At 32.9% G+C, this 27,722-nt stretch overlaps 3 protein-coding genes and 1 non-coding gene across 4 annotated transcripts; 3 read left to right on the top strand and 1 right to left on the bottom strand.

Moving 5' to 3' along the window:
- Window positions 1-100: 100 nt before the first annotated feature.
- Window positions 101-9,082, top strand: LOC124832573 (P-loop containing nucleoside triphosphate hydrolases superfamily protein). Its single transcript, XM_047306813.2, has 7 exons — window positions 101-573; window positions 670-794; window positions 2,629-2,779; window positions 4,312-4,422; window positions 8,135-8,273; window positions 8,374-8,489; window positions 8,641-9,082. Exons 1-7 carry the CDS (start codon window positions 322-324, stop codon window positions 8,809-8,811), a joined length of 1,065 nt encoding a protein of 354 aa, XP_047162769.1. The 5' UTR covers window positions 101-321; the 3' UTR covers window positions 8,812-9,082.
- Window positions 9,083-17,124: 8,042 nt separating this feature from the next.
- On the top strand, window positions 17,125-17,205 carry TRNAL-AAG (transfer RNA leucine (anticodon AAG)). The gene has a single exon. It is a non-coding gene; the product is annotated as a tRNA-Leu (tRNA).
- Window positions 17,206-20,876: 3,671 nt separating this feature from the next.
- LOC124847802 (Ubiquitin related modifier 1) lies at window positions 20,877-22,499 on the bottom strand. Its single transcript, XM_047325375.2, has 4 exons — window positions 22,340-22,499; window positions 21,624-21,699; window positions 21,454-21,536; window positions 20,877-21,146 (listed from the first exon to the last, which is right to left on the bottom strand). The coding sequence occupies exons 1-4, from the start codon at window positions 22,360-22,362 to the stop codon at window positions 21,029-21,031; spliced, it is 300 nt and encodes a 99-aa protein (XP_047181331.2). The 5' UTR covers window positions 22,363-22,499; the 3' UTR covers window positions 20,877-21,028.
- Window positions 22,500-22,686: 187 nt separating this feature from the next.
- On the top strand, window positions 22,687-25,995 carry LOC124847801 (peroxisome biogenesis protein 16). Its single transcript, XM_047325373.2, has 8 exons — window positions 22,687-22,908; window positions 23,375-23,432; window positions 23,877-24,093; window positions 24,215-24,507; window positions 24,592-24,860; window positions 25,022-25,089; window positions 25,215-25,276; window positions 25,401-25,995. The coding sequence occupies exons 1-8, from the start codon at window positions 22,840-22,842 to the stop codon at window positions 25,460-25,462; spliced, it is 1,098 nt and encodes a 365-aa protein (XP_047181329.2). The 5' UTR covers window positions 22,687-22,839; the 3' UTR covers window positions 25,463-25,995.
- Window positions 25,996-27,722: the final 1,727 nt, after the last annotated feature.

Raw genomic sequence — 27,722 nt, 5'->3', positions numbered from 1 at the left:
TTTTTGGTCATAAGAAGTAGTATGTTCCATTTCTTTTTTAATTTATTTAATGAATTAAAGAAAAGAAAGTGATTTGAAAAAGAAATAAAAATAAAAACCCGTATATGTGTGATTGATGAGATCAAGATTTGGATTCGTTTCGTACTCTGGAAAAATGAGTCAAAAAAAACTCTGAAACGAAATTCACATGTTGTTGAAATTGAAGGATAAAGAAACACAGGAAGAAGAGGAAGAAGAAGAAGAAGAAAAAGAGTTGTGTGAATAAAGGGGTGAATTAGGTTTGTGATCGATTGATTGATCGAAGAGAGAAGAGATAGGGAAATGGGGGATCAAGTTGAGGGAACGGTTCAGAACATTCTGGATCAGGATACTCTGAAGTGGGTCTTCGTCGGTGGCAAAGGCGGCGTTGGTAAAACGACATGCAGTTCGATTATCTCCATTCTCCTTGCAACCGTTCGCTCTTCCGTCCTCATCATCTCCACCGACCCTGCTCATAATCTCAGTGACGCATTTCAGCAGCGTTTCACCAAAATCCCCACTCTCGTCAATGGCTTCTCCAACCTTTATGCCATGGTGATTAATCCCCCTTTTACCTTGGGATGTCTTTTTTTTTTTTCTTGTTCAATTGCTTTATCTTATTTATGTATGTATGTTGGGATTTTGGTGTAGGAGGTGGATCCTACCGTTGATCATGAGGATATGGGTGGCGCTGATGGGATGGACAGTTTGTTCTCCGAACTAGCCGGCGCTATTCCCGGAATTGATGAGGCCATGAGCTTTGCTGAGATGTTGAAGTAAGAATCTTGTGGCACTTCAATCTTGCTGAACTTGGTTTTGATACCTGTGTGTATTGTTTGTGACAGGATAAGTAGAGTGATTTAGGTTTTAGGCGTGTGTGCTTAATGTTTGGGAAAGGATTAGTGGTTGATTTAGGTTTGTTTGAGAGGAAGAGGAGTGATAGTTGATTTTGGATTGGTGGCTCCCTGGTTGTATTTAGTCTTTAAGAACTTGCTTGTTATGAAAATTTTCGGAAAGAAAAACTATCAACAGACACCACTACCCTAATTAATGTCGAGGAGTTGATAGAGAAAGAATTAGAGAGAAGTGTAGATGTGATAGAGGTATGATGTTGTGATAGAAAGAGATGAATAGAGAAAAGTTTTAAGTGTTGATGGAGTGTATGATATGAAGGTCGACAAATATTATTACTCTTTCGGAAAACCTTAGGGAAACAGTTATTGAGATTTTAATCCGGAACATAGGTGCTCTTGTAAAAGGTAAATAGATCTCTAGGTTGGGTTATCTACTTTTACGTGATTGACACAATTCATGTGTGCTCATAATTTCTTACAAGAATCTTCTTATAAGTTTGATACCTGTCATTGCAATGGCCTCTTTGGTTGTTGACACTGCCCGTGACATAATAAGTTTCCTGATTGAGATCGTAGTTCTTTATCTGTTTCCTGGAATCTTTAAAAGTGACACGCCAAAGGAAACATGTAAAAACTTTGGGATATTGATTTTTCACTTTTTTGATCATTTAAATTTGTGGTGATTAGTTCAGGGAGCAGAAGATTCTTTTTGTTACCCCACAGCCCATTACGAGGAGCCTTTAGACCATCATCGAGATTTTTACTTGGTATTTTATAAGTAAAGTTCATTGGGTTTGTTGGAAGGACTGGGGACAAAACAGGTCATGGAGGATGGTAATGCTCTGGTTCCATATTGAGTAGAGAGAAACTGGAAAGGAGTATAGTGAATTTTGTGTCTTGTGTACGCATAGTATAATTAATTATAATGAAGAAGATATATAGGAATAAGGAACAAAATCGATATATTGTTTAATGGGAAATATTTGGTAAGATATGTCCCTATTAAATCATATCATATCTCCCTGTTAAATGTAATCAAATTAACAGTTTTGGTAAGTGTCAATTTTGTATATATTCACACCCAAGGAACTGGGTGGATGGAATGAGGGTGTTAGTGGCAATAATAGTATAGGTATGCAGTGAGGGGATGACAATAGTTTCTCGCATCCTAAAAAATGACTTGAATTGAATATTAGAAGGCTGGAAATCCTAATATAAATCTTACATCACATTAAATAATGTAGCTACGAAAATTCCTATTGTAGGTTCCTTAAAATCCTGTCTTGTTGTAGCAAGTGCTGAGTTCTTACTGACTCATGTAAAATATTAAAACTGCAGTATTCTGTAGGTATATGGTTAATGAGAGGGGAGTACTCCTATTGCAGGTATTCTGCCTTCATAATTCTAAGGTCAAAACGAACATAAAAGTATGACTGTTGATTTTATACAAGAAAAGACAGAACCTTTTTGCTTTTAAAACAAGCCATATCTATGTCAATTTTAGTTACAAATGAATCAATATGCTGTAATATCAAAATCTAAAGTTGGATGCATAATTTTTATCCACAATAAGCTATGTGAATTTTTATTTTTTTGTTGATTTGCAAATCATTATTAACGGTGCGTGATTTAATCAAGAAACCTGTTAAGCAAGCTTGTGGTGCTTATATTTCTTTATCTTTCTTTGAATTGTCACTTTTCAACTTAATATTTTCATGTTATTTATTGTGTGTTTTGCTGTATAATTATTTTGCAGATTGGTCCAGACCATGGATTATTCTGTTATTGTATTTGATACTGCTCCCACTGGTCATACGCTCAGACTGTTGCAATTCCCAACAGTTTTAGAAAAGGGTCTTGCAAAAGTAATGTCTTTGAAAAATAAATTCGGTGGTTTGTTTAATCAGGTATGAACTTAAGAATAAAGTCTTTTGCATCACGTCATATTTTCTTTCTACTTTAATGTTTTACTCGGCTTAGTTTCAGTATTTAGATAGACTATAATATTCAAATATAATTTTAACGTACCGTGTTTCCTCATAGTAGATCTGGGATCAGTGCAATATAACATCTTTTTTTTTTTTTTTAAATTTACATAGAAGACTTATTTAATATAAGATCTTGATACCACTCCGTCCACACCAGTTCCCTCTTAATTAGACGGTTAGCATAAACAGATCCTCATTTAATTTGGAAATGTAAATCTTACTGTTTCATTTTCAACTTCAATCACCTCATTCAATTCCTTGATGTATTTCTTTCCTCCCAGATGCGTCATTCCATAGCAAAATGATGCTTTCTGGTCTTGTACAGCGATCCTACTCTAACTTTTTTGTCTTTCTTTGCACTACAATTCAGGATGGAAAATGTGGATGTCTGTTGTCCATTGTTATAGAACTGAATCACAGGAGACCTCTTTGATGTTCTAAAAAACTACTGATCAGTCTCCTTGCCATTGTTACTTTCACCATATTCAATTAAACAATTATCATTTGACGCCTTCAGAACAGTGGTATCGATGGTGGAGGCCAAAGTTCCCCATACAAACACTTGCCACAGCCTATGGAATTGTCGATACTAATTTGCACATTTAATAGTTCAGATAGTTTATGAATACAAAACGAATTGTTTCTATTACTTGTGGACAGCATAATCTTTTTCTTTTTGATGATTTTTGGATAGCTTCTATCCCTAATTATAAATTATAGTGCATGACTTGCAGAGTGAGAGAGTGAAACATTCTCCCCATTCTCTCAATTAGACACTTTCAATGTTTTCTCTCTTCTCTCGTTTGGATGTATATTTCACACTTCTACAGATAGTAGGGTAATTTCAATATACCATAATAACCATCTTTTTTATCTTTTTTTGTACACTTTCTCTTAACCACCACTTTCAATTTAAATAGTTTACTTAAATATAAATATAAAATATTTATCATAGAATTTGTATATAATATGATTTATCTCAAAATTAGAAGAAAATGATTTCTCTCTTATCCAGTCTCAGTATGTACATGTCATATATATACGTACATTGACTGGATAATTTAGGAAACAAGCAGTCTGATCTAGGGAACAAAATTCCCTGATTTTGTGGGATTGATATGCTAGTAATAAAACCAAGATACAACTAATATACAGAATTAGAACCAATTGGAATTAAATTTGAAACTTTCTAAAATATCTTGACAGAAGAAAATCTAAAAGTTCCTAAAATATCTGAACAATTTATATATTAAAAAATGCATATTATGAATTTTAATTTTAGAAAATCAATATCTATTCTGGGAAACAGGCTATAGTACTACTTTATATTATTTCTGTAGCATAGATATGTCTGTATCCAACTTGGAAGAAGCTTCTATGATATACCCATGAGACTGTTGTGTTTAATAATCTTTTGTGTAATTGGAATCCCTTTTGAACTTTGACCACAGATGACTCGTATGTTTGGCATGGGTGAGGATTTTGGAGATGATGCAATTCTTGGGAGGCTTGAAGGCATGAAGGATGTAATTGAACAAGTTAATAAGCAATTCAAAGATCCGGTAAGAATTACATTAAATTTCTGTATGGTATTGTTTTAAAGATGTGAATTTCTTGTTTATTTGTCTTGTACTCTTGCTGCTGAATAAACTTTAATTTTTATTTATTTTTCATAACCTTAGTTAAAGGAGCTGGATCAGAAAATGAATGAAGACAGATTCTTTATTGCTTGCATATAAACTAAATTACCAGTTAATGAGCCCTGCACTCTCCACAACAATAACCAATGCCCCTTCCTTATCGGATTGGATTGGATGTCTCTCATCATCTAGAGAATCTCAATTAATAAGAATCCATAACACTACACAAGGAAACTTTGCCAATAGCTGTGCAAGGATATTGTCTAATATATGACTAATTTAAAGATATTTAACACTGTCAGATAATAAAATAAAGGATTAAACATGTTATTAGTCTTTGAACTTACATGCAAACTTGGAATTTGTTTTTCTCGAAAAGTTCTTATAAAATTCATCCTTATACTTTAGTGATGCATGGAATACATCTTCATTGAATGTTGTTAACTGGATTAAAAGGTTTGCACATGTGGCTATCACGTGTGATTTTATAAAAGTAAAAATTCTTATTTTTCTTTTGTCTTGTTATTCTTTTCTGTTACATTTTTTTCTATTTTTTGTTTCCCTCCTTCATCTTCTTCTATGCGGCCCTAAACCCCAACATTAACGGTCTCATCGCTGCAGCTCCTCCATCCAACCAGACCCACCAGCGGTGATGCTAGCACATTTGGGGCCCTCGCCGCAGGCATTGGACATGTTAGCCATTGTCTAACCCTTTAATTAGTGTGTGCCATTGTCAAACCCTAGCTTCTCACATCGACGCGTTGCATGATCTCTTGATTCGGTGAACATAGTCATGATTTCACTGCAATCCACACCTCTATACTTGCGAGTTTGCATGTTTACTCTGGATTTCTGTCACAATTATTCCTGTGTCCCTCCCTCATATTCCTCCTGATGTTGGCTCTCTTAATGTGTGGTCAATTTTCTATAGCATTAAGTGTTGTTTGTATATTCATGAGAGAATTTAACCTTGTAATTCTTAGAAACTATGGTTAGTTAGGAGCTAATAATGGGTGAAAGTTGAAGTAGCACATTGCTGGTAGCGCAAATCATGTCTTGACATGTTAATGTGAAAACAGAATGACATTAATATTTTACTTTTAATGGAATACTATATTTACTATTCACACTAAGACTGCTGATTTTCTTTTGCAGAAACTATATTTTATTAAAGGAGATGCTCTGTTGTGGAGCTTATTAAACTTCTATTCATGAACCATATTCTTTATGCTTATTTATTGAAAGGAGAATGTTGAGTTTGATTTAAAAATTAGGATTATGCTAGTATTTGAATTTTGTAGTAGACTTTAGCTCTATATATATGACTTTATTCGTGGACAATGTATATAGAGCTCAAGTCTATATAAATTCCAAATATGAACATTATCGTAATTTTAAAATCAAACTCATGGTGTTCTAAATAAAAAGTGATAAGGATAAGATCCTTATACTTGAGATTTGAAACTGTTAAAATATATTTTTAGAGAGGTTGATTGATCCCTCTCATAATCTTCTTATAAGAATAAATTAATACAACAGTACATGATATTTAGGGTAACCCTAAATATTCTAACAATGATAAACAGGGTAAATATTCTAACACTTCCCCTCAAGCTGCAACATACAAATTGTATATACCAAGCTTGGAACAAATAAACTCAATCCAACAAAATCAACTTGTCTCGAATGAGATAATAGACATGGTAACTTTGGCTTAGAACAAGATGCACATATACTTCAGATTAGACCATCGAGAGAGAATGTCTATAAACCAAATTGGATTGACAAACCAGCGTAGCCAAAGAGACTCCTCCTGAGATATATGATCCGTCTTCAAGAATGTGTGACAACCAGATGACAATGGTCAGTGGATAGCAAAAGTGCAAACATAAGTCAACGAACAACTCACAACAATTGGACAGTGGTAGCGAAACTTCAACTAGCACCATGAAACTTCAAGTAGAATGACTTTGACAAAGGAGATTTCCATCAAGAGTGGATGACGGCCAACAAACAAACTAAAGGGATTGGATTGCCATCAAGTAAGGATGGGGCCTGTAGTGGCTAAAAGAGACAAAACTACAGGGATTGCCATCACTATTGATGGGCTTGTAGTGGCTGAAAGCGGCAAAACTGTAAGGACCGCCATCATTGACGGATGGGGTGATGGGGTCTGCAGTGGTTGGAAGTATACTCCCCCTCACGGCAAACAGCGGAAATGACAACACGCCGATGACAAATCGTGAAGGGGGAAGATCATAATTGTCTCTTTTATTCATTAAAGCATCCAAAAACAAATCTGACAAAGGGTTGGTGAAATTGTTGACTAAGTTTTTGAATCTTGCTAGAAATAGACTCCCCTCATGCCATGAGCAACCTTCAACTCATGACTTTGGTATTGAAATTCCTTGCTGTTAACCACTTACTACCCTTGGAGACTTGTAAATAAATAACCATACAAAGCTAAACACGCATCATGGAAAAGGCTAAGGAATAGAGATACAATGCCGAACAAGGCACTTTTTTTTTAATATTTCTTCCTCGGGAAGACTTTTCGCATCCCATCTTCACTTCCATTCATCAAGAAATCCATGACTCTTCAAAAATACGAACCAAATGACTACAATCAGAAACCACAACTAAATATTTGTTATTATTAGGAGAGCAGGACCATTGAAGTATTTCAGGAAAGATGAAAATTTTAAGGCCGCCAGTGGCAGCAGCCATCGACCACCCGCGACAGAGTACGAAGAGACGCAGATAACATCCATTAATATCTAATCTCATACTCAAGATGTATATGACTCAGTGTAAGGGGTGTGTTGAAGATCATACATCAACTAGAGGTTAGATAGATGCATGGTATATAAGTGACTGAATCTCACTTTACAATACGGTTTATTAAGGTTGAATTCAGCTTAAAATTCACTTCTTAAAAATAATTTAGTCACATTTCCAACCATTTTTTTTTTCAGTTCCTAGATGGTATTTAACCTTTGAAAAAATAATGTTACGTGACACAACAGCAAAAAATTAAGTTGAGTACAAGCATCTTTGACTAGTGTTGATACATCAACTAGAGGTTAGATAGATGCATAGTATATAAGTGACTGCAAATCTCACTTTACAATACGGTTTATTAAGGTTGAATTCAGCTTAAAATTCACTTCTTAAAAATAATTTAGTCACATTTCCAACAATTTTTTTTTTCAGTTCCTAGATGGTATTTAACCTTTGAAAAAATAATGTTACGTGACACAACAGCCAAAAATTAAGTTGAGTACAAGCATCTTTGACTAGTGTTGATTTGATAAATTTCAATGGCTATGCCAGGTCCTTCCTTGCATAAAAACAGTCTTTCTGTATAATTTTGATAAAAAGAATGAGCTTACATGTTGTTCTGATAACAAGACTTCCATGTTCTTTGAATTTTTAACTTGGAATTGTTTGATAGGTCCTAGCCATTTGTTGTTATTTTTATGTTCCCCTTATTTCGAATGTAGTACGATCAATTAAGATGTATTGATTTTGTCTTTGAATAAAATATTATGTGCTTGCTCTTACTTTTTATTGTACCCAACCCAGCTACCAATCCCTTTCCAATAACTAAATTGTTGTATTTCTTTATTTACAGGACATGACAACCTTCGTCTGTGTTTGTATTCCCGAATTCCTTTCTCTATATGAAACAGAAAGACTGGTTCAGGAACTTGCAAAGTTTGAAATTGACACCCACAATATCATCATTAATCAAGTAATCTTTGATGACGAAGGTAACATTCCTACATGTCCTTTATAACTTACATTATTGTTTTTTAATTTCTTTTCCAAATCGTATTATTTTCTTCCAATCCTATCACCCTTGTATTGTAGATGTTGAATCCAAGTTACTTAAGGCAAGAATGAAAATGCAAAAGAGATATCTGGATCAGTTTTACATGTTGTATGATGACTTCAATATTACCAAGCTTCCATTGCTCCCAGAAGAGGTTAGTTGTTGCATTCTTGATACTCAGCAGATTCATACACGTGTAAAAAATCCTGTATTTACTTTTTAAACCGCTGAAATTGTGAGTAGTTTGCTTTCATTTCCTGCTCGATTGTATCATTATACTTAAATCAACGATCACAAATTAATAGGTTACTGGGGTTGAAGCTCTGAAAGCGTTTTCTAGACATTTTACATCACCATATCAATCCTTAGCTAGTGGAGGAGACCATGTAGAACGGTTACAGCGCAAATTAGCAGCCCTACAACGACAGATACATGAGACTGAGGAAGAATTGGAGAGAATCAGAAGGGGCATCTAGGCTTGACGGTCTCTATCCATGAATAATGTCATTATTGTACGCCTTTTTGTTTAACATTATTTTTTAGCTTACATTTGATAAAGCATCTTTTTCTTAGTTGGCCCGCCAACACAAGTCATTCTCTATATGCTTTCATTTTAAGGTCATAGTGAGCTTTCTTATGTAACTCCAAAAGGTTATTACTGAGGTTAGTCTAATTTGTTTCATGAATATTCTTTACTTGTCTTGTATTTTTATAATTCATATTCTGAGATGGATAATTTCTTATCAATATTCTTCTTTGTTTTGTTTAAACTTTCCTATTAATGATGTGCTTGTTAAAATGTTCAATAAACTGTCCATGATGAAAAACCTTTATGCTTTGGTTAGATAATAAGACGATGATACGATGAAAAGTGAGAGGTAAAAAATGGAAAGAAAAGAAGACTTTCAAGTTTTGATAATTTTAGATGTTTTAAATTAAGTTCATATGAAAAGTTTCATTTTATTCAGTATTTAAAATTTTATATTTTTTAATTGGGTTTTTGTTATCCAATGTTGGTGTTAATTAACACGACTGAAGTAAATAGTTTGCGTTGTCCTTCTTTATATGATGAAAAACAAAATAAAAGCTTAAATTTTAAATTTATTAAATATTTAAATTCCCATATTCTTTTAGTTAAATCTCTATAGTTAACTGAAATTTAAAATTTAATACTCAAATTGAAAATGTTCAAATTTATTAGTACTCAAAACTTAATTAAATCGTAAAAAAATTAAAAATAAGTTTAAATATTATAATATTACTTGTTTGTTTTTTATTTTTTATATATTAGTTTAAGAAAAATTATATTTGAAATAAAAATTTAAGACTAAACTTTATAATTGATTATGCGCTTTCTATAATTCATTCTGTAATTTTTATTTTTAATTATGTGATTATTTAAAATGCCAAAAGAGAAAACAGATAAAATATTATATAGTTATTTTTAGCATATTTACATAATTTTCTTATTTTCGTGGGCAAAGTATGAGGTTTTCTTTTTTCGTTTTGTATATTTATTTTTTCACATGTATAAATAAAACTACTTTTCTTTTCATAAGTCATATTTAAAGAAAAAGTTATTAATCATTTATTAGCGTAGCGTACTTGAGTTTAGAGACTATAATGGAGCGGAAGTAGGTTTCACTTTCTTCGTTTCTATTGTAAAACTTTTTGTTTTATCATTATCAAAGTTAAAGAATGGGTACAAATCTTTTACCATTTCAAATATTAATTAATGTTTTTATCAAAAATAAAAATTACAATAAATAAAACAGAACATTATTAAATATTTAATATTAAAATAAAAGATATTTTTAATATTAAATATTAATAAAAATTAAAATTATATAAAACTTTAATGGTAGTCTTTATTTATGTTATGTTTTCTCAAATAGGTTTTTTTCTCATTTTTTTTAATTAGATTATTAAAAGTAAAAATTTGAAGCAATTGATTCTCTATCGTTAAATTGGTTACTAGGTTAACTTTCAAGTGACTTGTTGGTGTAAGGTGGAATAATTTAATAATGTGACATATGAATAGTTTCTTAGGTGAAAAATGTTTAATTAAAAAATCAAGAAAAATGATTTTCTGAAATCTAAAATCAATATTTGATGAAATTAAGGTTGATGAAAGGGAACGAGAGTGTTGGACATTGGAGACACAACAAATCACAAAATGTAGAGTGTTCATTACTAGAGAAATTTTTGTGCAATTAGGGCATTGGTGGTTGCAATCCAACATTGTTCATTGGAATTGCGAGCTTAGATGTGAAGCACGAAATCGTTCGACATGTATCGCAAAGTAGCTGAGTGGAAGTGTGTACATAATTAGTATATGTAGTATTTGGAGTTTGAATTTATTACTCGGTGCCTTTTGTAGTGATCTGCTAATGCTTTTTTGAATGTGGGATTAGGGTTGTCCGACTATGTTATGTATGCTTATTTCGGTATGGTATCCCTTGTCCTCCATAGTTAAAGTTGCTATGTTGTGTCATTTTCAATGTGTATTGGTTTTAATATATGGTGTTTTCTATCCTTATATGGTAATTTATAGGTCTAGAATTTTGTTCATTATTTTTTCTGTGATGGAGATGATATAGAGGTGGTTATTCACCATGGGGTAAGTTTAAGAATGAAGGGTGCCTCAAGTATGAAGGAGAAATTGATACTTTAGCTTTTGACCCAGACCTATGGAGTTACTTTGTTGTAGTCAGTGTAGTCAAAAAGACTTGAATATGATGGATTCAAAGATTTGTAGTACTCTGTAGGATATGGTTTTGTGTTCGATGACATCCTATAACCTTTGTGTGATGACATTAGATTCATGCATATGGTGAACTTACCTAGGTTAAGTGATGAGGTTCATTTATTTGTTGTGCACAATGTGTTTGAACCTCAGGTCATACACATGATTGAATATGATGTTGATGAAAAACGTGAGGAAGTTGCACTAGTATTGCATGAGGATGGTGAGGGTTTAGTATTGCATGAAGGTGGTGAGGGTATAATTGGCAGTCCAATGTTTCATGAGGGTGGTGAGGGTATAGTTGACAGTGAAAGACAGGGAAATGGTGGTGTAAGTGAACAATTGGGTGAGAGAAGAGAAAAAGATGTTGGTGAAGGGGTATATGGTACTCAATCTAAGAAAGATGGTGGTGTAACTCAAGAGTTGGGTTAGAGGAGAGAAGTATAACATATGAGTTGGAAGACTTATGTGACATAGAGGTAGAAGTTCATGAATATCAACCTACAATATTGGTAGAGGAGGAAGGTATTGTTGGTGATTAGAGTACATCCGATGATGATGATAATGGTGAGGTGAATAGTATGGAGCGATTAGTTAACATAAATGTTGATTGTGACTTCAAAGAATGAGATTGCTCTAGTAATATTCATGTACAAGTTAAATCTGTTTCACATGAAAATGAAAGGTCAAATTGGAGTGATATGTCTGACTTGGATTTGGATAATGATGATATAAGTGATAACGATTTCTTCAATGATGAATGAGAATTTGAAGACTTAATTACTCCAAACAATAATGATGAAGAAAGTATTAGGGAAGGGGGTTATGACAAATTCATTATGTATGCCTAATACTATGGTTGATTTCAAATGAGAAGTTGGAACATATTTTGGTGACAAACAAGCATCTTGGATGCAATCAAAACGTATGCACTAAAGAATGGAAGAATAAGGCTGAAATGTGTGGGAGGAAAAAGACAATTTCCTTGGATGACATACTATGGTTATATGGAGGCAATGCATACATGACAATTGAGGACTATTGTGGATACCCACACATGTAGTAGAGAGCACAACCTTTGCTGACTCAATGTCAAATAGTTAAGTTAAAAAATGGAAAAAACAGTGAGAGAAAATCCTAATGTTAAGGGAGTTGATATTAGGGAGAAAATGAGTAGAAAATGGAACATAAGAATATCTAAGTGTATGGATTACCGGACGAAAGCCTTGCTTCAAACGAAGTGGATGGGTCATTCACTATGCAAGATAAGAGAATTTATGATTATGCACATGACCTCTTAATAAGAAATTCAAGGTCAATTATCAAGGTCAAAGTTGAAGAGAATGATGGAAAACCAATTTTCAAGAGGTTCTACGCATGCCTGAAGGCATGCAAAGATAACTTTGTGTCATGCAAGCCAATAATTGGCCTTGATAGAGCTTTTTTGAAAGGCAAACATGGTGGAGAATTATTAACTATTGTTGGTTGAGATGTGAATGATCAAATGTTGCCACTTGCATATATCGTGGTATAGGTGGAGAACAGAACACTTGGACATGGTTTATTGATCTTCTCATTGAAGACCTTAGTAGACTTGAAATTTGTTCTTCAATTACATTTATATTATATCAGATCATGAAAAGGTAAATTCCATTTTATTTCAAAATGTTTTACTTCAAATGCATAGTATGAAAACCAAAATCATTTAACTTAATGTTGAATCTGACAGGGATTATTACAAGCTATACAAGATTTGCTTCCTAAAGTTGCACAGAGATGTTGTGTAAGGCACTTGTATGCCAATTTCAGGAAGAAATTCCCTGGAAAAAATCTAAAATGTCTAATGTGGAGGGCAACTACAGCAACCCACCCAAAAATTAGGAGAAGGATATGAGAAGTATAAAAGAGGTCAACCAAGACGCGTTTAGACACTTGATAGTTATTCTCCAAGGTTTACATGGTTGACTTAACTTTTCCTTTAGGTTGTCATTAATGTACATACTGATACTATTTCTTTTATTGGTCAAGATCAAGGTTCACAAGGACACCTCAATGTGATACCTTGGTTAATAACATGTAGAAGCCTTTAATAGTGTATTGGTTCATAACCTCGATGTGATACCTTAGTTAATAACATGTAGAAGCCTTTAATAGAGTATTGGTTCATACGAGGACAAAACCCATCATTACGATGTTGAAGGACATCTAAGTTTACATGATGAAGAGATGAACCACTAACAGGTCAATGATAGGTTCATTTAAATCATCAATTTTTCCAAAAGTCATTAGTAGACTACGAAAGGAGGCACAATTAATAGAATATTGGATTCTCAGGTACTCATCAATTCTGATAAATGTTTTAGTTTGTTCCTAATTGGCATTACATTACTAATTTTTTGTTGTGTTGACAGCTCATCTGCAAAAAAGCTATTTAAAGTTTGACATGTGTCATAAAGTGGAGACAAGTTTGTGGCCAACATAGATGAATATGCATGCTCGTGCACAAAATGGAGCATCACTGGAATATTGTGTTGTCATGCACTGGAAACAATGAAGTTTATAAACATAGATGGAGAAGACTACATACCTTTTTGCTTTCGAAAGTCAACCTATTGAGAAATTTACTCTTCCATTATCTATCCTATTAATCGGAACAACCTGTGGGAGGTCACCCAATATCCATATGTCATGCCTCCATCAAAAAGAAAGTTTCCAGGTAGACCAAAGAAGAAGAGGAGGTTAGAGTAGTGGAAGATGAGAAATGATTCAACAAGAATGATAAAAGGTAGATTACTGAAAAGACGTAACCTATGTAGGGAAGTGTGCCACAACAGAACACGTTGTCTCAAAATAACTAAACAACTTGTAATGCAGCCAGACTAAGATCAATAATAGAACACACTGTCTTAAGGTGAACCACATGTGGAAGAAGGTCAACCATAGTAAGAGATGATTAATGAACAATGGAATACATGAAAGCACATGTAATGGAAGACTATATTAGTGAACAATGTTTTTCATTACAGTTTTTGTAGAATAGTTTGTGGATGACTATATTTTGGTTCATATAAGATTATGTCCAAGTTCATATGACATTCTTAACTTTGTTTTACTACACTAGTATTGTACAATGACTTGTAATAGATAACTACATTTTGGTGTTAATATAGTAGATGGTATTATGTCCAAGTCAATATCAGATTTTGAATTGTTGTTTTACTATCAGTCACATCTTGCATATATCATGTGTTCTTAAATTTAATCTTCAAAATAACTACGGAATTTATTTGCTGTAGTTAATTATACTCTTTCAAAAGTTATTGTCTTGTTAATAGAGTTTAAAAAAACTAAAGACATCAGAAATCAAATATTTATCTGTTATGTAAAAGAACTTTTCCTTCAAAAAGTTAGATAAATGAAATATTTATCTTAGTTGGTAAAGGTCATCATTCTGTTTTAGCAGTCATATTCTTCTCTAGGTATATAATGTGAACTTTAACCATGTAGGAAATTAGAGAGACCATTTCATTAAACATCTGCAAAACCTACAATACATTCCAATACATCTTAATTACATTAAAAAACAATACAATCAACTTGCCTACATTACACCTTCAACAACATGCCCTTCCTATCAACATTGCAACTACAATAATGTTCATTACACATAGAACAATAACACTCCCTATAAACAATTTTGTCCACGTTTGAAGACCCAACACAACTTTCTCCAAATGAACTACGATCTTTTTATCACTTTCATTTTCTTCAGTCTTCACCAATCTCTCATCATTTGTTTCCAATTTTTCATAGCTAACACTTTTGTCAAATCCAACATTTTCACTTCTATTCAATTTCAAAAAATCATCAAAAACAACAAATAAGAACTCCATTTTCAACCAACCAAACATAACCAATTAGTACTACCAAAAGATTAAACCAAATTTACCTTGTACTTAAGGCAACCCGAGAATTGTTTGTCTTGATTCTTAGTTGTTTTCGCAGTCCTCAAGACAGACTTCTCGCCACAATGGCAAATCAGTGATACGTCGTTCCTTTTCTAGCCTCCATCCCTACGATAACAGTCACTATGGTATTGCTTTCGAAACTCGTTGCATGTGGAAGAAGAACACGAATGGCCCATAGATATTATTCAACAACTCACAACATAATTCTGAAAAAAAAAAATACGAACAATACCACGTCTATCAGATTATGTATGAATCCTAATTTCGCGAGAACGTCATACAACAACAATACCAACAACCTCGCTAAAACCCATCAATCCTAATTTTGTCATGCTCTGATTTTAGATTTCAGAAAACTCTTTTTTTTTAATGTTTTAATTAAACATTTTTCACCTAAGAGGTTGTACATATGTCACATCATTAAATTATTATAACTCACACTAACAAGTCAGTTAAAAGTTAATCTCGTTAACCCGATTTAACGGCAGGGAGTCAATTGTTTCAAATTTTCACTTTTAGGTACCCAATTGAGAAAAAAAAATAAAGAAATAACTTATTTAAAAAAACGCAACATAAATAGAGACTACGAGAATGATTAAATCTTATATAAAATATCAATTGTAAAAATTATAAATATCTGTTTCGGTTTATATTCTTGTGGGACTAAGACACGTGACTTTGTCGCTTCTAGATGACTCTACCGCTCGCTCTCCTGCAATATAGACCGCATGCTCGTCCTTGGATGGGTGGCTCGCGCTCCTTCGATTTGCATCGTTCGTTCTCCTTCACCAGTAAAGGAGGGGGGAGGTACCTGCAAAGACACTCTAACGCTCAAGTTAGGCGTCTGTTGAAGGAGCTGTTGCTCACAAATGAATATTATGGTAATCGAATATTATGAACTCAGTAGAGTGTGAGGAAAATGTGAATAGAACGTACCTGGCTTTTAGTCTTGGTCCTGTATTTATAGGTTATCACAAGCCAAACAGACTTACCTTAAAATCTGGACGGTTGCTCATAAACAGCTTTATGAATATCTTTTAATCAGATATCTTTGATTATTTTATCATCTATTGGATTATTAGTCCAATAACTTAAATGTTGGCCCAATTGTGGCCCAACATCTTTTAACCTGGTTTGTCCGAGCGCTGTTGTTGATGAGCATTGTCTCGATTTGACCTTGTTGACGAGCACTGTTGTTGACAAGCGCTGCTACAATATCAAGACCGATCGATCTTGGATGTTAACCGTTCGACCTAAATATCATACTATACAATATCAAATAACTGAATAAATGTTAACAAGTTACAAAACTAATAATTAAAGAAAAAAACAAAATTACATAATAAATTAATTTAAAGTAAAAAAAAAAAAAAAAAAAAGAGAGAGAGCTTGAGGATGATGCAAGTAGAAGGATGAGACATAGTGAATATATACTTAGGCTTTGTAATTCCTGGACCGCATATTTTTCTTCGTGCAGCTGCTAATTTACTGTCCTTGACTTAATAATAAAACCTCTAACACTAATTTCATTCCCTTTTATCCTTGCGCCGTACCTCCTTCCCGCAAAATCTGAAATCAAACTTATGATGGTTTCGTAGTTGCCAGCTTCTTTGTGCAGAAATAGAACTTATTTCATAACCATGCCTTCTATCTTCCAGATTTCTTATCAATTCTATTCCTTCTATTTTAAAAACTTTCCAACAAAAGATGACATGTTGAAATGTTCAACTGTCCATCATCAAACAAAATTAAGAAAATTAAGAAAGAGGTTTGGTCTTGCACCAGCTTAAGTTTCTATATGTTTTTCGTAGTTGCTTATTTCTTTCTGCAGAAAATTTATCTTTTGGCACTAAGTTGCGTAAATGTTGACTCCAAAAGATATTGTCCTTTCTTGTAAACATAAACATTGAAATTCCCCAGACAACAAACATTTTATAGATTTCCTGGAGGGGAACCATATAAAAATCTTACTGCTACCAAACTTTTCTTATTTTTATATTTAAGAAACTTATCTGCAGCAATAATTTTAGTCATTATTAATATAAAAACCAAATATCTAAAATAAATAATAAAAAGTTGAGATGGCCGAGTTGGTCTAAGGCGCCAGATTAAGGTTCTGGTCCGAAAGGGCGTGGGTTCAAATCCCACTCTCAACAATTATTTTTATTTAATTTTTTAATCTGTATGATATTTTTTACTAGTCTCCAGTGAAATTAACCTACCAACAAAATATTTATTTACAAAGTTTTAAGTATTTTAATATAAGCTTAAATTCTTTATTTTTGTTCAGTATTTTTATGTGGCCTTAATTTTTTTTTTAATCAAATTTTAATTTTTTTAATTTGGTCTTTTTTTTCTAATGATATGAATAATGTATATCATAAGCTACTTTGTGTTTTTTTTTTAATTTTTAATTTATTTTAAGTTTAAACCCTCCTTTACTCCTCGTATTTATGTGTCAATTTCAAGTGTGTCATCGTGTTTTTTTCTGTCTCAATCGAGTCCATAAACTTGTTAAAATAAGCCAATTAAGCCCTCTCCGTTAATTTATCAGTAACGCCGTCTAACTCTGATGACGTGGTGCACATATTATTAGCTTAGTTATAAGAATTAAATTACGTGGATAATTATATTTAAAAAAACAGTTTTTGATGTGGCAGGAAATTAGGGACTTTTTTCCTGAATTTGCATTAGGGATATGTTTTTTCAGAGTCTTCATCATTCTTCACCGTCTTCGTCTTTCCTTTTGAGCCTTTTCCTTTCTCAAGGTTCTGGTTTACACGGCAGAGATGGATGAGCTGAGGGAAAGAGGTGTGGGGTTTCAAACTGGGCCATACGAGATCTGACTCTAGATCCGCGCCGACGCCGCTGATATACTCCAGCCAGACTGCTACTTTTCCGGCGATGAATGTTCTCTCCACCGGGAACATCTACCCCTTTGGGAAGATCTTTGCATTCATCTGCCCCACCGGTGATGAATGCTCTTTCATCATGTTTTGGATCTGTATATGTGCATGATTTCATGTCTAAATATATGATCTTTTGTGGTGTTTTTGATGGGCATGGTCCACACGGTAAAACTTGCTTCAAAGGGAATGTAAAATCTGATAGTGTAGAATTTGAGAAAGATTCCTCCACAAAGGATAAAATGAACTCTATGTGGATTGCTTCTACAGGTGACTATAGTGAAGTGGGTAGTAGAAGATCTGCAACACCCAGAAGATTAGCATCCCCTATGCGAAGGGTCAAAATAGGAAGAGTTGGACCCCGCAGAGCTGTCGCCTTAACTATCAAGAGTCTCAATTATTTTCCTGGCCAAATACATTTAGAGATGCTTCTGAACCTGACTATGAAGAGGAAACAACGTGATCAAACTACTGATATTCATAAGAGGAAGTCATTAGCAGATGTTTCTGTAGTACAAATAAATTTGTCTTGAGAAGATGGAGTGCCGGTATGGGGGAAACCTTTGTGCAAGACCAGCCAGAACATGTTCCTGAAGATCCCGTTCCCGTGACTTCTAATGATGCAGTGCATGACAAGATTCCAAAAAATTCAGATGTAGGAATGGTGTCTGATTTTGTTTCCGAAATTAACAACAATAATGAGATTACTGATTGTGATAAAAAAACCAGAAAGACAAGAAAATGTAGGTTTATACACTGAAGATAATCCAAATGAAACCAACCCAGTGGTAAAAGATGAAACTGTAAATAAGTTAGCAGCATCAACAGAGTGGAATCAACGAAAGCAAGAAGAGTTCAATCAAATTCTTAAAAAAATGATTGAAAGCAAGCCTGTTTTATTTGGGAAGTCCCAGCCCAGCAGAAACCAAAATATTTCATTTGAGCGGAAAGGAGAGTCTTACAATCATTATAAGGAAAAGCGTGACGAAAAACTTAAAGGAGCAAAGTCTGGAAAAGTAGAAAAAGAAATTGGGATGTGTATTGCGGTTTTGAAATTGGAATTTCTAGGATGGTTCATTGGATTTTCTATGCAGGTTTTTTTTATCACATTTTTGGAAGTTGGAGTTGAATTGGGATTTTGATTTTGTGTTCCCATTTGTGAACTTGAAACTGTTAGGTTTAATTGAATTTGTGAGTGGTGGTTGTTGGTGATGGTGCCAGTGAAGGTGAGGAGCAGCAACCCGTGACGGTGCTCCGGTGATAATGCCGGTGATAATGCTCGGTCGTATGCCAGTCACAACATTGTCTTGGTGGCAACTCCAGATTGCGCGGCGTGGTGGGCGGTGGGCGAGGAGGAGTCTCGTGCTTGATTGTACAAATAAGTCATTCAAAAAAATTTAATACACCTCAGCATGCCACGAGATCTAAAAAAATTACACTTCAACATGTGCAGATGGCGTTAATGAAAACTTAACAGAGAAGGCTTAATTGGCTCATTTTAACAAATTTATGAAACCGATTGAGACCGAAAAAAACACGATGACCCAATTGAGATTGACACACAAATATGAGAACCAAATGAGGGTTTAAACCTTTATTTTATTATTTTAATTTAAAAAAATATTCATGTATGAAATGAGTATCATGGCACTTCAATATCATGTGTTAATGTAACGTTAATATTTTATATTCAAGTTCAATTTTTATTAATTCAATCTCTATTTTTTTTTCAAAAGTATTATATAAATATTATATTCATATTTTTATTAGGTATTTCTAAAATTATATTTAAATTAATTCTAATTATATTATTATAATATAACTATCACATTTATATTTAACTTTTGCAACGTGTATAATATAGGGTTAGAGTTTATTTAAGAATAAGGAAGAATAATAAAAATTTTAAAAAATAATAATAAATTTAAAAAAAACAAAAGTAGTGCCAAATAACATATGACATATACAGTTAACATCAATAAACTATTTAAACATCATTAACAAAAATGAAGAAAAAATTAAATAAAATTAATAAAAATATAAAGTTGATTGAAAAAAACAACTAGACCACATCAAAAATTGAATGAAAATATAAAGTAAAATAATATTTAACCCTTTAATATATATTCAATCCTTATCAATCAGACCAACTTCTATTTTTATCCTTAAGAACATAATTTAATCATTAACATTAATATCAATTCAATTCATAAATAATTTTGACAACTTAATCTTTTACTGTTTATATTATTTTGTTTCCAAATTATTTTGCATAATAAGAATCTACACTCAATTCAATCAAATATTTATAAATATATCTATTTATAGACCCAGTTTTTAAAATATTGAAGACTGATTAATTGATTATACATTAAATTAATTACTCTTCCAACACATAACAATAGATCACACAACAATGTGTGCTTACAAATATTCAAATCATTACACATAATTAACCTCTAATGATGCTTTACAACACAATACAAATTTTCATAAACCAACCAAAACACTCTAATAATCGATAACAACAAACTTGTAATCGTTTACCAGGATGTTTCTTGCACACTTAACACTCTGGTAATCGATTACAGAAGTGTAGTAATCGATTACCAAGAACATTTTTGCCTACAAAGTGAAGTCGTGCAGGGGAGACACGACTTCAACACGCTGTAATCGATTACGGGATATTGTAATCGATTACAACATCCTGAAATCGTTTTTGGGGTGCACGACTTCACCACTGGTCAAATGAACAGTGTGAAGTCGTGCAGGGGGAGCACGACTTCTTGATTTGAAGTCGTTCTAGCCCCCCATGACTTCTCCATTTTGGTATTTTGAATAGAATTTACCTATTTTCGTAATATACGATCCATTTTTGCCTATTTTCGTAACAAAGCCTAAAAATTGTAATGCAATACAAATTTGATTTCAGTGAAATTAAGGACTATAAATAGCATTATGCATACTAGACTATGTAAGTTTGTTCATCCACAAACTTTTTAGTTATCAAGGTTCCAAATGACTTCAACAACTATGTTTAACAATAAGTGATAACCATTAGAAAATCTGTGTTCTAACCACCATGCAGGGTTGATATAAAAACCACCACATCTTTCTCTTCCAGTGATGTGTCCAGCTGACCACTTAGCTCCCAATCACAGTCATTCACCAGGACAAGAACTCCAGGTCTCCTGCACAACAAACCACACAACCAAAACATTAACATTTTTTAGCACTATAATATTACACATATATGCATACGGCAAATATTCAGTATAGTAATCTTAATTAGTTTAAGCATAAACTAATGAGAAAAACTCAGGCTTAATTATATTAAAGTAAGCTATCTCTGAAGTTTGCAATAGAGCATATACAGTAAATCATTTAGTGTGTTAAGATTATGATACCCTTTAGATTAAATTGATGGTAAACATAAACAAGCTAACTTGATCCTATTACCAATGCTTAAATATAATGTATTTGGATCATAAAACTTACACAGTGTCTCCTTTCATGAACATCTCAGGCCTCTCCTTAATCAAGTTTGTCCGTACCCAAGAAAGCAAATCTTTCATGATTAACTGAGAAAGTAAGGAGAAAATGGCTGAAGAATGAAAGAATGTTCCTATGTATCATAGTTATAATATATTTATGGCTGTATACAGTACCTTGCCTTCTCCATTATGTTGCTCAATATTGACATTATGAATCTTCTTAGAGTCACAAAGAAGTTCCAATCCTCCACTGTATGTTTTAGTAATGTTATCAGATCACAAAAAGACTCCATGTTCTAATCTCACATATATATATATATATATATATATATATATATATATATATATAATTCTATATTACACATCCCAGCACCATGATTAATTGTAAGATTAATTTATATTGCACTCCACCAAGTTCCATACTTTGCAAATATCACATTCTCTACCCTATCTCCAAGCCCAATGTCACAATTGTCGTATAGAGTTTCTTTCAATAATGTCCTAACTATTATTTTCAAATGTGATGATTAGCATCATAGAGTGGGATCATGATGCTAATAAAACACTGTAGCTAAGAACATCATCCCATCACACAAGTTGAATAGATGATAACGGCCATCGACAATGTTAAAAACAACATCAAAATTTCATATAATGATGCTGAAAAAATCCATGTTACTGTTTACCAACCAAACAAACAAATAGAAAAAGATAAACCATACAATTTTTAAAATAACACTCTGTAACTTATAACTTAATTAATACAAAGAGAATATCATCAACAATATTAGATTTAAAAATTTGAATACCTTCTCCAGTTCCTATAATTTTTTCATAAACATACCACCCAAAACCTTTGAAAGAAGAAATTGGTACCAATTAAACTTTACCCGAATTCAAGCGTCAGCTGCATGTTCAACAACGATCCTCAGAACCACCAAAACCCTAGAGAGAGGAACAATCGAAAGAGGAAAGAGAAAGAGAGAACTCTTCAAATAAAACTTCAAAAGCCCTAAACTTTTATTCCTACGCATCATAAACACATCTAGCACAAACTCTTCACTGTACAATTAAAAGCTCATCACCAAATCTTAGCCGTCCATAGTTTTTAAGAGTAAACAATCTAATCCAACGGTTTGAGAGATAGAAGACTGTACAAATCAACGGTTAAGATCAAATCGTTCCATTCCCCAGAACATGACACGTGATCATATATCCCCATGTGCTCCTCCTTTTCGCGAATTGAAATTTTTGAAATCCATCTTCATTACAAGCAACTTGTGTCGAAAGATTAAATCTTGACCAACTGGGTCTCTTCCAATTCCTTCTGATTTTGCCAGCGAGGTTTGGATTTCGTGCTTTTGTATATTTTCGTTGAGTCTTTGAAGCTATGGAGGCTTACAAGAAATGGGTGAGGCAGAACAAAGAGTTTGTGCACTCCTTGGAGTCTTTGGCCAATGTAAGTTTACCTCTTGGATTAACATTTTTACAATATTAAATGTAATCATTCCGTTGTTAAAATTTCATGAGCCAAAGTGAATTTTTAACTTAGGTCATACTTCTGTGTTGTTTGATACTTCTCAATAACTGTGGCTTGGCAATTGTAACTGCACAGAAAATTTTGGGGAAAATGGTTATTCTGATATGAATTTCGTCGGTTTATTTATAATATGGCTATTGCTGTTGCATCTGGTGCTATTTTGTTTTGCTTTTTTCACCGATGATCATGATTTGGCTGTTTCGTTAGTAAAATGGAAAAAATTTGGGATTTTGTAATTACGACTGAAAATATATTTAGTCAGTGGTTTTAGAAAATAAATGAAGCAGCCTGTTTTGCTGTGATTGTTGTTTTATGTTTGTTCAAGTCTATGAAGGCATTATGTTGAAGCATAGTTTGTTTATTGAGGAGTTGAAAATGTGGACAGGGACTGACATGGCTTCTTCCGGAACGGTTTTCTGAATCAGAGATTGGACCAGAAGCAGGTTTTCTGAATTTTTGTAACTTTTTGCTACTTCTTTTTAGTTTCATTAGAAGCTTAGACGTCCAGTTATCTGTTCATGTTGATCTCGAAGGTGATAACCGGCTAAAAAAATGAATTTACTTTACAAAGCCGTGTGCATCCCTAAACTTAGTTTACCTGTTACATATCCGTATTGCAAATTGCTGCTATTAACTAACTAAATTCTAGTTGCGATTTCAAAGTTCATGTTACTTTCTTCTAGTCTAGTTATATTTTCTTTAAATTTAACGTCTTCTAATTATCTTATCTATTTTTTAAATTTAACGTCTTCTAATTATCTTATCTATTTTTTAAATTTAACGTCTTCTAATTATCTTATCTATTTTTTAAATTTAACGTCTTCTACTATATTTGGCTATGATATAGAGATTAGTAACTTATTGAGAAAATATATGATTTCTTGCAGTAACAACCGTTCTGGGTATCATCACAGCTCTCAATGAACACATAATTGATACTGCTCCTAAGCAAAATATTTCAGGCTCTGTTACGCCTTATTCATTTCCTTATCCATTATGGTTATCTGCATTAAAGGATTTGGAAACATTAGTTGAAGTTGTGGCACAACATTACTATGGTGATGATAGGAAATGGAATTTCCTTGCTGTTACTGAAGCAACCAAGTAAGCAGAATAATGTAATTTAGTGTATGGCCCTTCCTAATATCCTCTGACTATTGTTATATTTCTTATATATGTTGCCCATGACCCATCTTTCTTATTATCTTGTGTCACTATAAATCAGGGTACTGTTTCGGTTATCTTTATTTCGTAAGAGTGGATATAAGATGCTGCTACAAGGAGGTGAAACACCTAATGATGAGGAGCATTCAGATAGTTTTACTTCACAACATATAGGCTTAAAACCCGATGTTCATCATAGACCTGGTTATATGAAAAATAATCTTGGTGCAAACCCAATGAATCTTGAAGGAAGAGCACTATCTGCTTTGGTTAGATTTGGAGAAAATGCCAAGGTATCAGATCCAGTTAGATTACACCGAGTTCAACACCAACAACAAACTATGGAGCTTACAAGTAATTTGTTTATAAAAACATTTCTAGCATTAGTGTCATTGATTGTAATGCATCAGATATTCAACTTACATTTGTTTCTTTCAGCTTCAAGAGTAGATAGGCCTACACTTTTCACCATACTGTCAGAAAGGGGTCTGCGTGGGACTCTGCTTTTTATTGGAGAGGTTCTATTTATAAGCAGACCGCTGGTTTATGTTTTATTTATTCGAAAATACGGTATTCGGTCATGGACCCCTTGGTTCTTTTCGCTGGCTATTGATTGCATAGGAAACAGTTTTCTTTCACTTGTTACATCATCAGTGGTTGGTGGGAAGGAGCAAGTGTTTCATCTGTCTGCTCCAGAAAAGGACGAGGTTTGTGTTTCTCTAGACTGAAAATCTTTACCATATAAGATGCACTGAGCTTAAATAGTCTTCTGTATCGAATCTTGGCTGTTAATTCTGCGTTCTGAACCCTTGGATCCTTGTAATGTTCCACCCTCTAAAGGGTTAATGCTTAAATAGTTTTGCTTCAGGTTAAACGACGAAAGCTGCTGTTTGTTCTTTACCTAATGAGAGATCCATTTTTCAGCAAGTACACTAGGTAGCAATGATTTACATTTTATTCTCATTTTTTCCCATCCTTTCACATTTGTAATACCTTACGATTTGCAACTTGCTACTTGTAAGTTGGAGAAAAATTGATGATAAATATTTATAATGTTTTAGGCAAAGACTTGAAAGCACGGAGAAAACTTTGGAACCTATTCCTGTGATAGGTTTTCTTACAGGTTTGCTTCATACTTTTTTTTGTTTCCCTAGTTTTACCTTTTATTGTCTTACTTGCTTGTCATCTTCATCTCAGCTTGGTTGACTCTTTGAGTATTTGATCTGTTTTCCGAATGTATGTTACAGCAAAACTTGTTGAGCTTATGATTGGAGCTCAAACACGATACACTTACATGTCAGGATCGTGATATAAGTCCGGAACGAACACCTAATTGCCCTCCAAGATTTTGGAAAGATAGATATTCTTACTCTTCTTCCATGCCATATCCTGTTACAGATCTTTCAAATGATGAAGAGATATCAAACCAGCTACTGCTATGATTGAAAAATAACAAACCATGCAGGCTTGAACATTTCTCTTGCTAGACAATCCCACACATAGAATGTGTTAGGCTGCAACCCATTTGTGGGACAAGTTGTTTGCAAGGATGGTTTCACTATCAATAACCCTGTATAAGCTGGAATGTTTCCTTGGGAGATTTTGTTCTACTCCTATACACAGCATAGGTTGGTGAGACAGATTACACTTGTAGTTCTGAGCATCAATTCTCTAGTTAATCTGATTCTTGAACTCGGAAAACTGTATTATATTAACACTTGTTAAGTTTTAAGCTTATCTGCCATCAGCATCCATGTGTGGACAAATGTATGTTAAATTTCTCCTTTTTATCACTAAAGATAAATGAATAACCACCTGAAGCAGCAATGCTGGCCAAAATAACGTATCTTATCAGCTTCATCTTGTAACATTCTTTTTCTTATACATTTTAGTTTCTATCAATTCCTGTGCATCAACATTACGTATCTTATGGTTGGAAGTTACTGTAAACTATTCAATGTTTTTGTAATACTATAGTTGTTTGGTTCACAAAAAAATTCAGTTAGTCTTTAATACTTTCATATTTGAATGAACAAAACGTCTATGGTGTTACAGTGTCATGAAATTGTGCACAATTGTATTGCATTCCCTCTCATAACATTGTGCAGTGATATTCTATATATATATATATTACAGAAGTTTAGTATCTGGTTTTAGAGAAGCTAATATGAATTTCTTTTTTATAAACCCGTACAAACTAACCTATCTTATGAAGACATTTATTTCCTTTTACATATTTTCCTTATAAGGAAATTTTTGTTGAAATATGGCTTCAATGATAAAGATTATATTAATTATTGATTCTTCTGTTTCAATTACAGGATAACAATGAATAAGATTTAAGTTTTAGAATGTTTTCTCTTTCCCCTTTATACCTAGTATTGGTAATGAGAATTTCCAAAGCTTCAATTGTGACTTTATTTTGAGATATTAGTCATAGATTTCTATGAAAAATATCTCCACCTTGATTTCTTTTTCAATGCATTTCTTTCTCCATCCATGATCTTTTCAATTCACATCTATAAAGAGTATTGGAAAAGTCCACATTGTCATGTTTTAGATTTTAAGAATATGGAGTATAGAAGCATATTTCGGGTAGCACAATTCTTCAAATCTGAAAATATATTTTAAATTAAACAATTTAAAATGTATTCTTGGATCACGTATTAAACAATCTAAAATGCAATTTTGGATTGTGTAATATATGTATTGTACAATCTAAAATATCTTTCCAAATTGTTTGAGCTTAAATACATTATTTTTAATCTAAATATATTTTAGATTGTATAATTTATAAACCAAATGGACTATATAATTCAGAATATATTTTTAATTTCATTTTGTATAATCTAGGATAAATTTCTAAATTTTACAAATTTGAAATGCTTTCCACTATAGGCACTTTGGATTTTTGAACACCTATGGAGGTGCAAAAAGAAAGTATAGGCTGCCGAGAGAAATTTCAGTTTATTATTTGAGTTGGATTAGGACTTTTTCTTCCTCCATCCCCGATTACTATATACACCCTCATAATAAAGTAAAAAGACTATTATATCCTCTCCTGTTGCACCTGGCGACCCTTGTTGTATTTTCATAGCTGCTACACGAAAAAGAAGAAGATAGAAATTAAAACGGTGAGTCTGGTGGGAAGTTTATTATGGAAAGCTCATTCAATAGATAATATCATACATGTTTCGGAAATCTTGTTCCAAAATGCATATCATGTTTTTAAGAGCTTCTCATATGTTATGGAAAGTTTACTCATGAAATCCCATTTTTAAAGAAATACATTTCCTATATTTTATAAATATTGATCTAAATATTTTTGTATTGTATAGCCAGACAGTTACGTAATTATAACCAAACAGAAAAGGTCATTAAGAATGAATGACTGGTGACTTATATCTAAACTTATGAAATTCAGACAAATAATATAAGTATCGAGCGGCTAGACGTGAGTAGAGACCACACCCTTAACATTAAACATTTCTAAAGAATTGTTGCAAATCAAAATTAAAAGTAAGTGTTAATTAGTAGATAATGGGTCAGGATTTGGTCGTGATTAGGGT

Source organism: Vigna umbellata, chromosome 11 (assembly GCF_029865625.1).
Source record: "Vigna umbellata cultivar VRB3 chromosome 11, Vumbellata_1.0, whole genome shotgun sequence".
Classification (NCBI taxonomy): Eukaryota; Viridiplantae; Streptophyta; class Magnoliopsida; order Fabales; family Fabaceae; genus Vigna; species Vigna umbellata.
This window is presented reverse-complemented; position numbering and strand designations above follow the sequence as displayed.

Excerpts from the sequence above, each read along its gene's own strand:
- LOC124847801 (XM_047325373.2), top strand. The coding sequence starts at position 22,840 with ATGGAGGCTTACAAGAAATGGGTGAGGCAGAACAAAGAGTTTGTGCAC. Across the intron at positions 24,508-24,591 it reads ACAAACTATGGAGCTTACAA|CTTCAAGAGTAGATAGGCCT; the intron begins GTAATTTGTTTA and ends TGTTTCTTTCAG. Across the intron at positions 24,861-25,021 it reads CTGCTCCAGAAAAGGACGAG|GTTAAACGACGAAAGCTGCT; the intron begins GTTTGTGTTTCT and ends GTTTTGCTTCAG.
- LOC124847802 (XM_047325375.2), bottom strand. The coding sequence starts at position 22,362 with ATGCAGCTGACGCTTGAATTCGG. Across the intron at positions 21,700-22,339 it reads CAGCTGACGCTTGAATTCGG|TGGAGGATTGGAACTTCTTT; the intron begins GTAAAGTTTAAT and ends TAAAACATACAG. Across the intron at positions 21,537-21,623 it reads AACATAATGGAGAAGGCAAG|TTAATCATGAAAGATTTGCT; the intron begins GTACTGTATACA and ends TTACTTTCTCAG.
- LOC124832573 (XM_047306813.2), top strand. The coding sequence starts at position 322 with ATGGGGGATCAAGTTGAGGGAACGGTTCAGAACATTCTGGATCAGGAT. Across the intron at positions 2,780-4,311 it reads TCGGTGGTTTGTTTAATCAG|ATGACTCGTATGTTTGGCAT; the intron begins GTATGAACTTAA and ends CTTTGACCACAG. Across the intron at positions 4,423-8,134 it reads ATAAGCAATTCAAAGATCCG|GACATGACAACCTTCGTCTG; the intron begins GTAAGAATTACA and ends CTTTATTTACAG.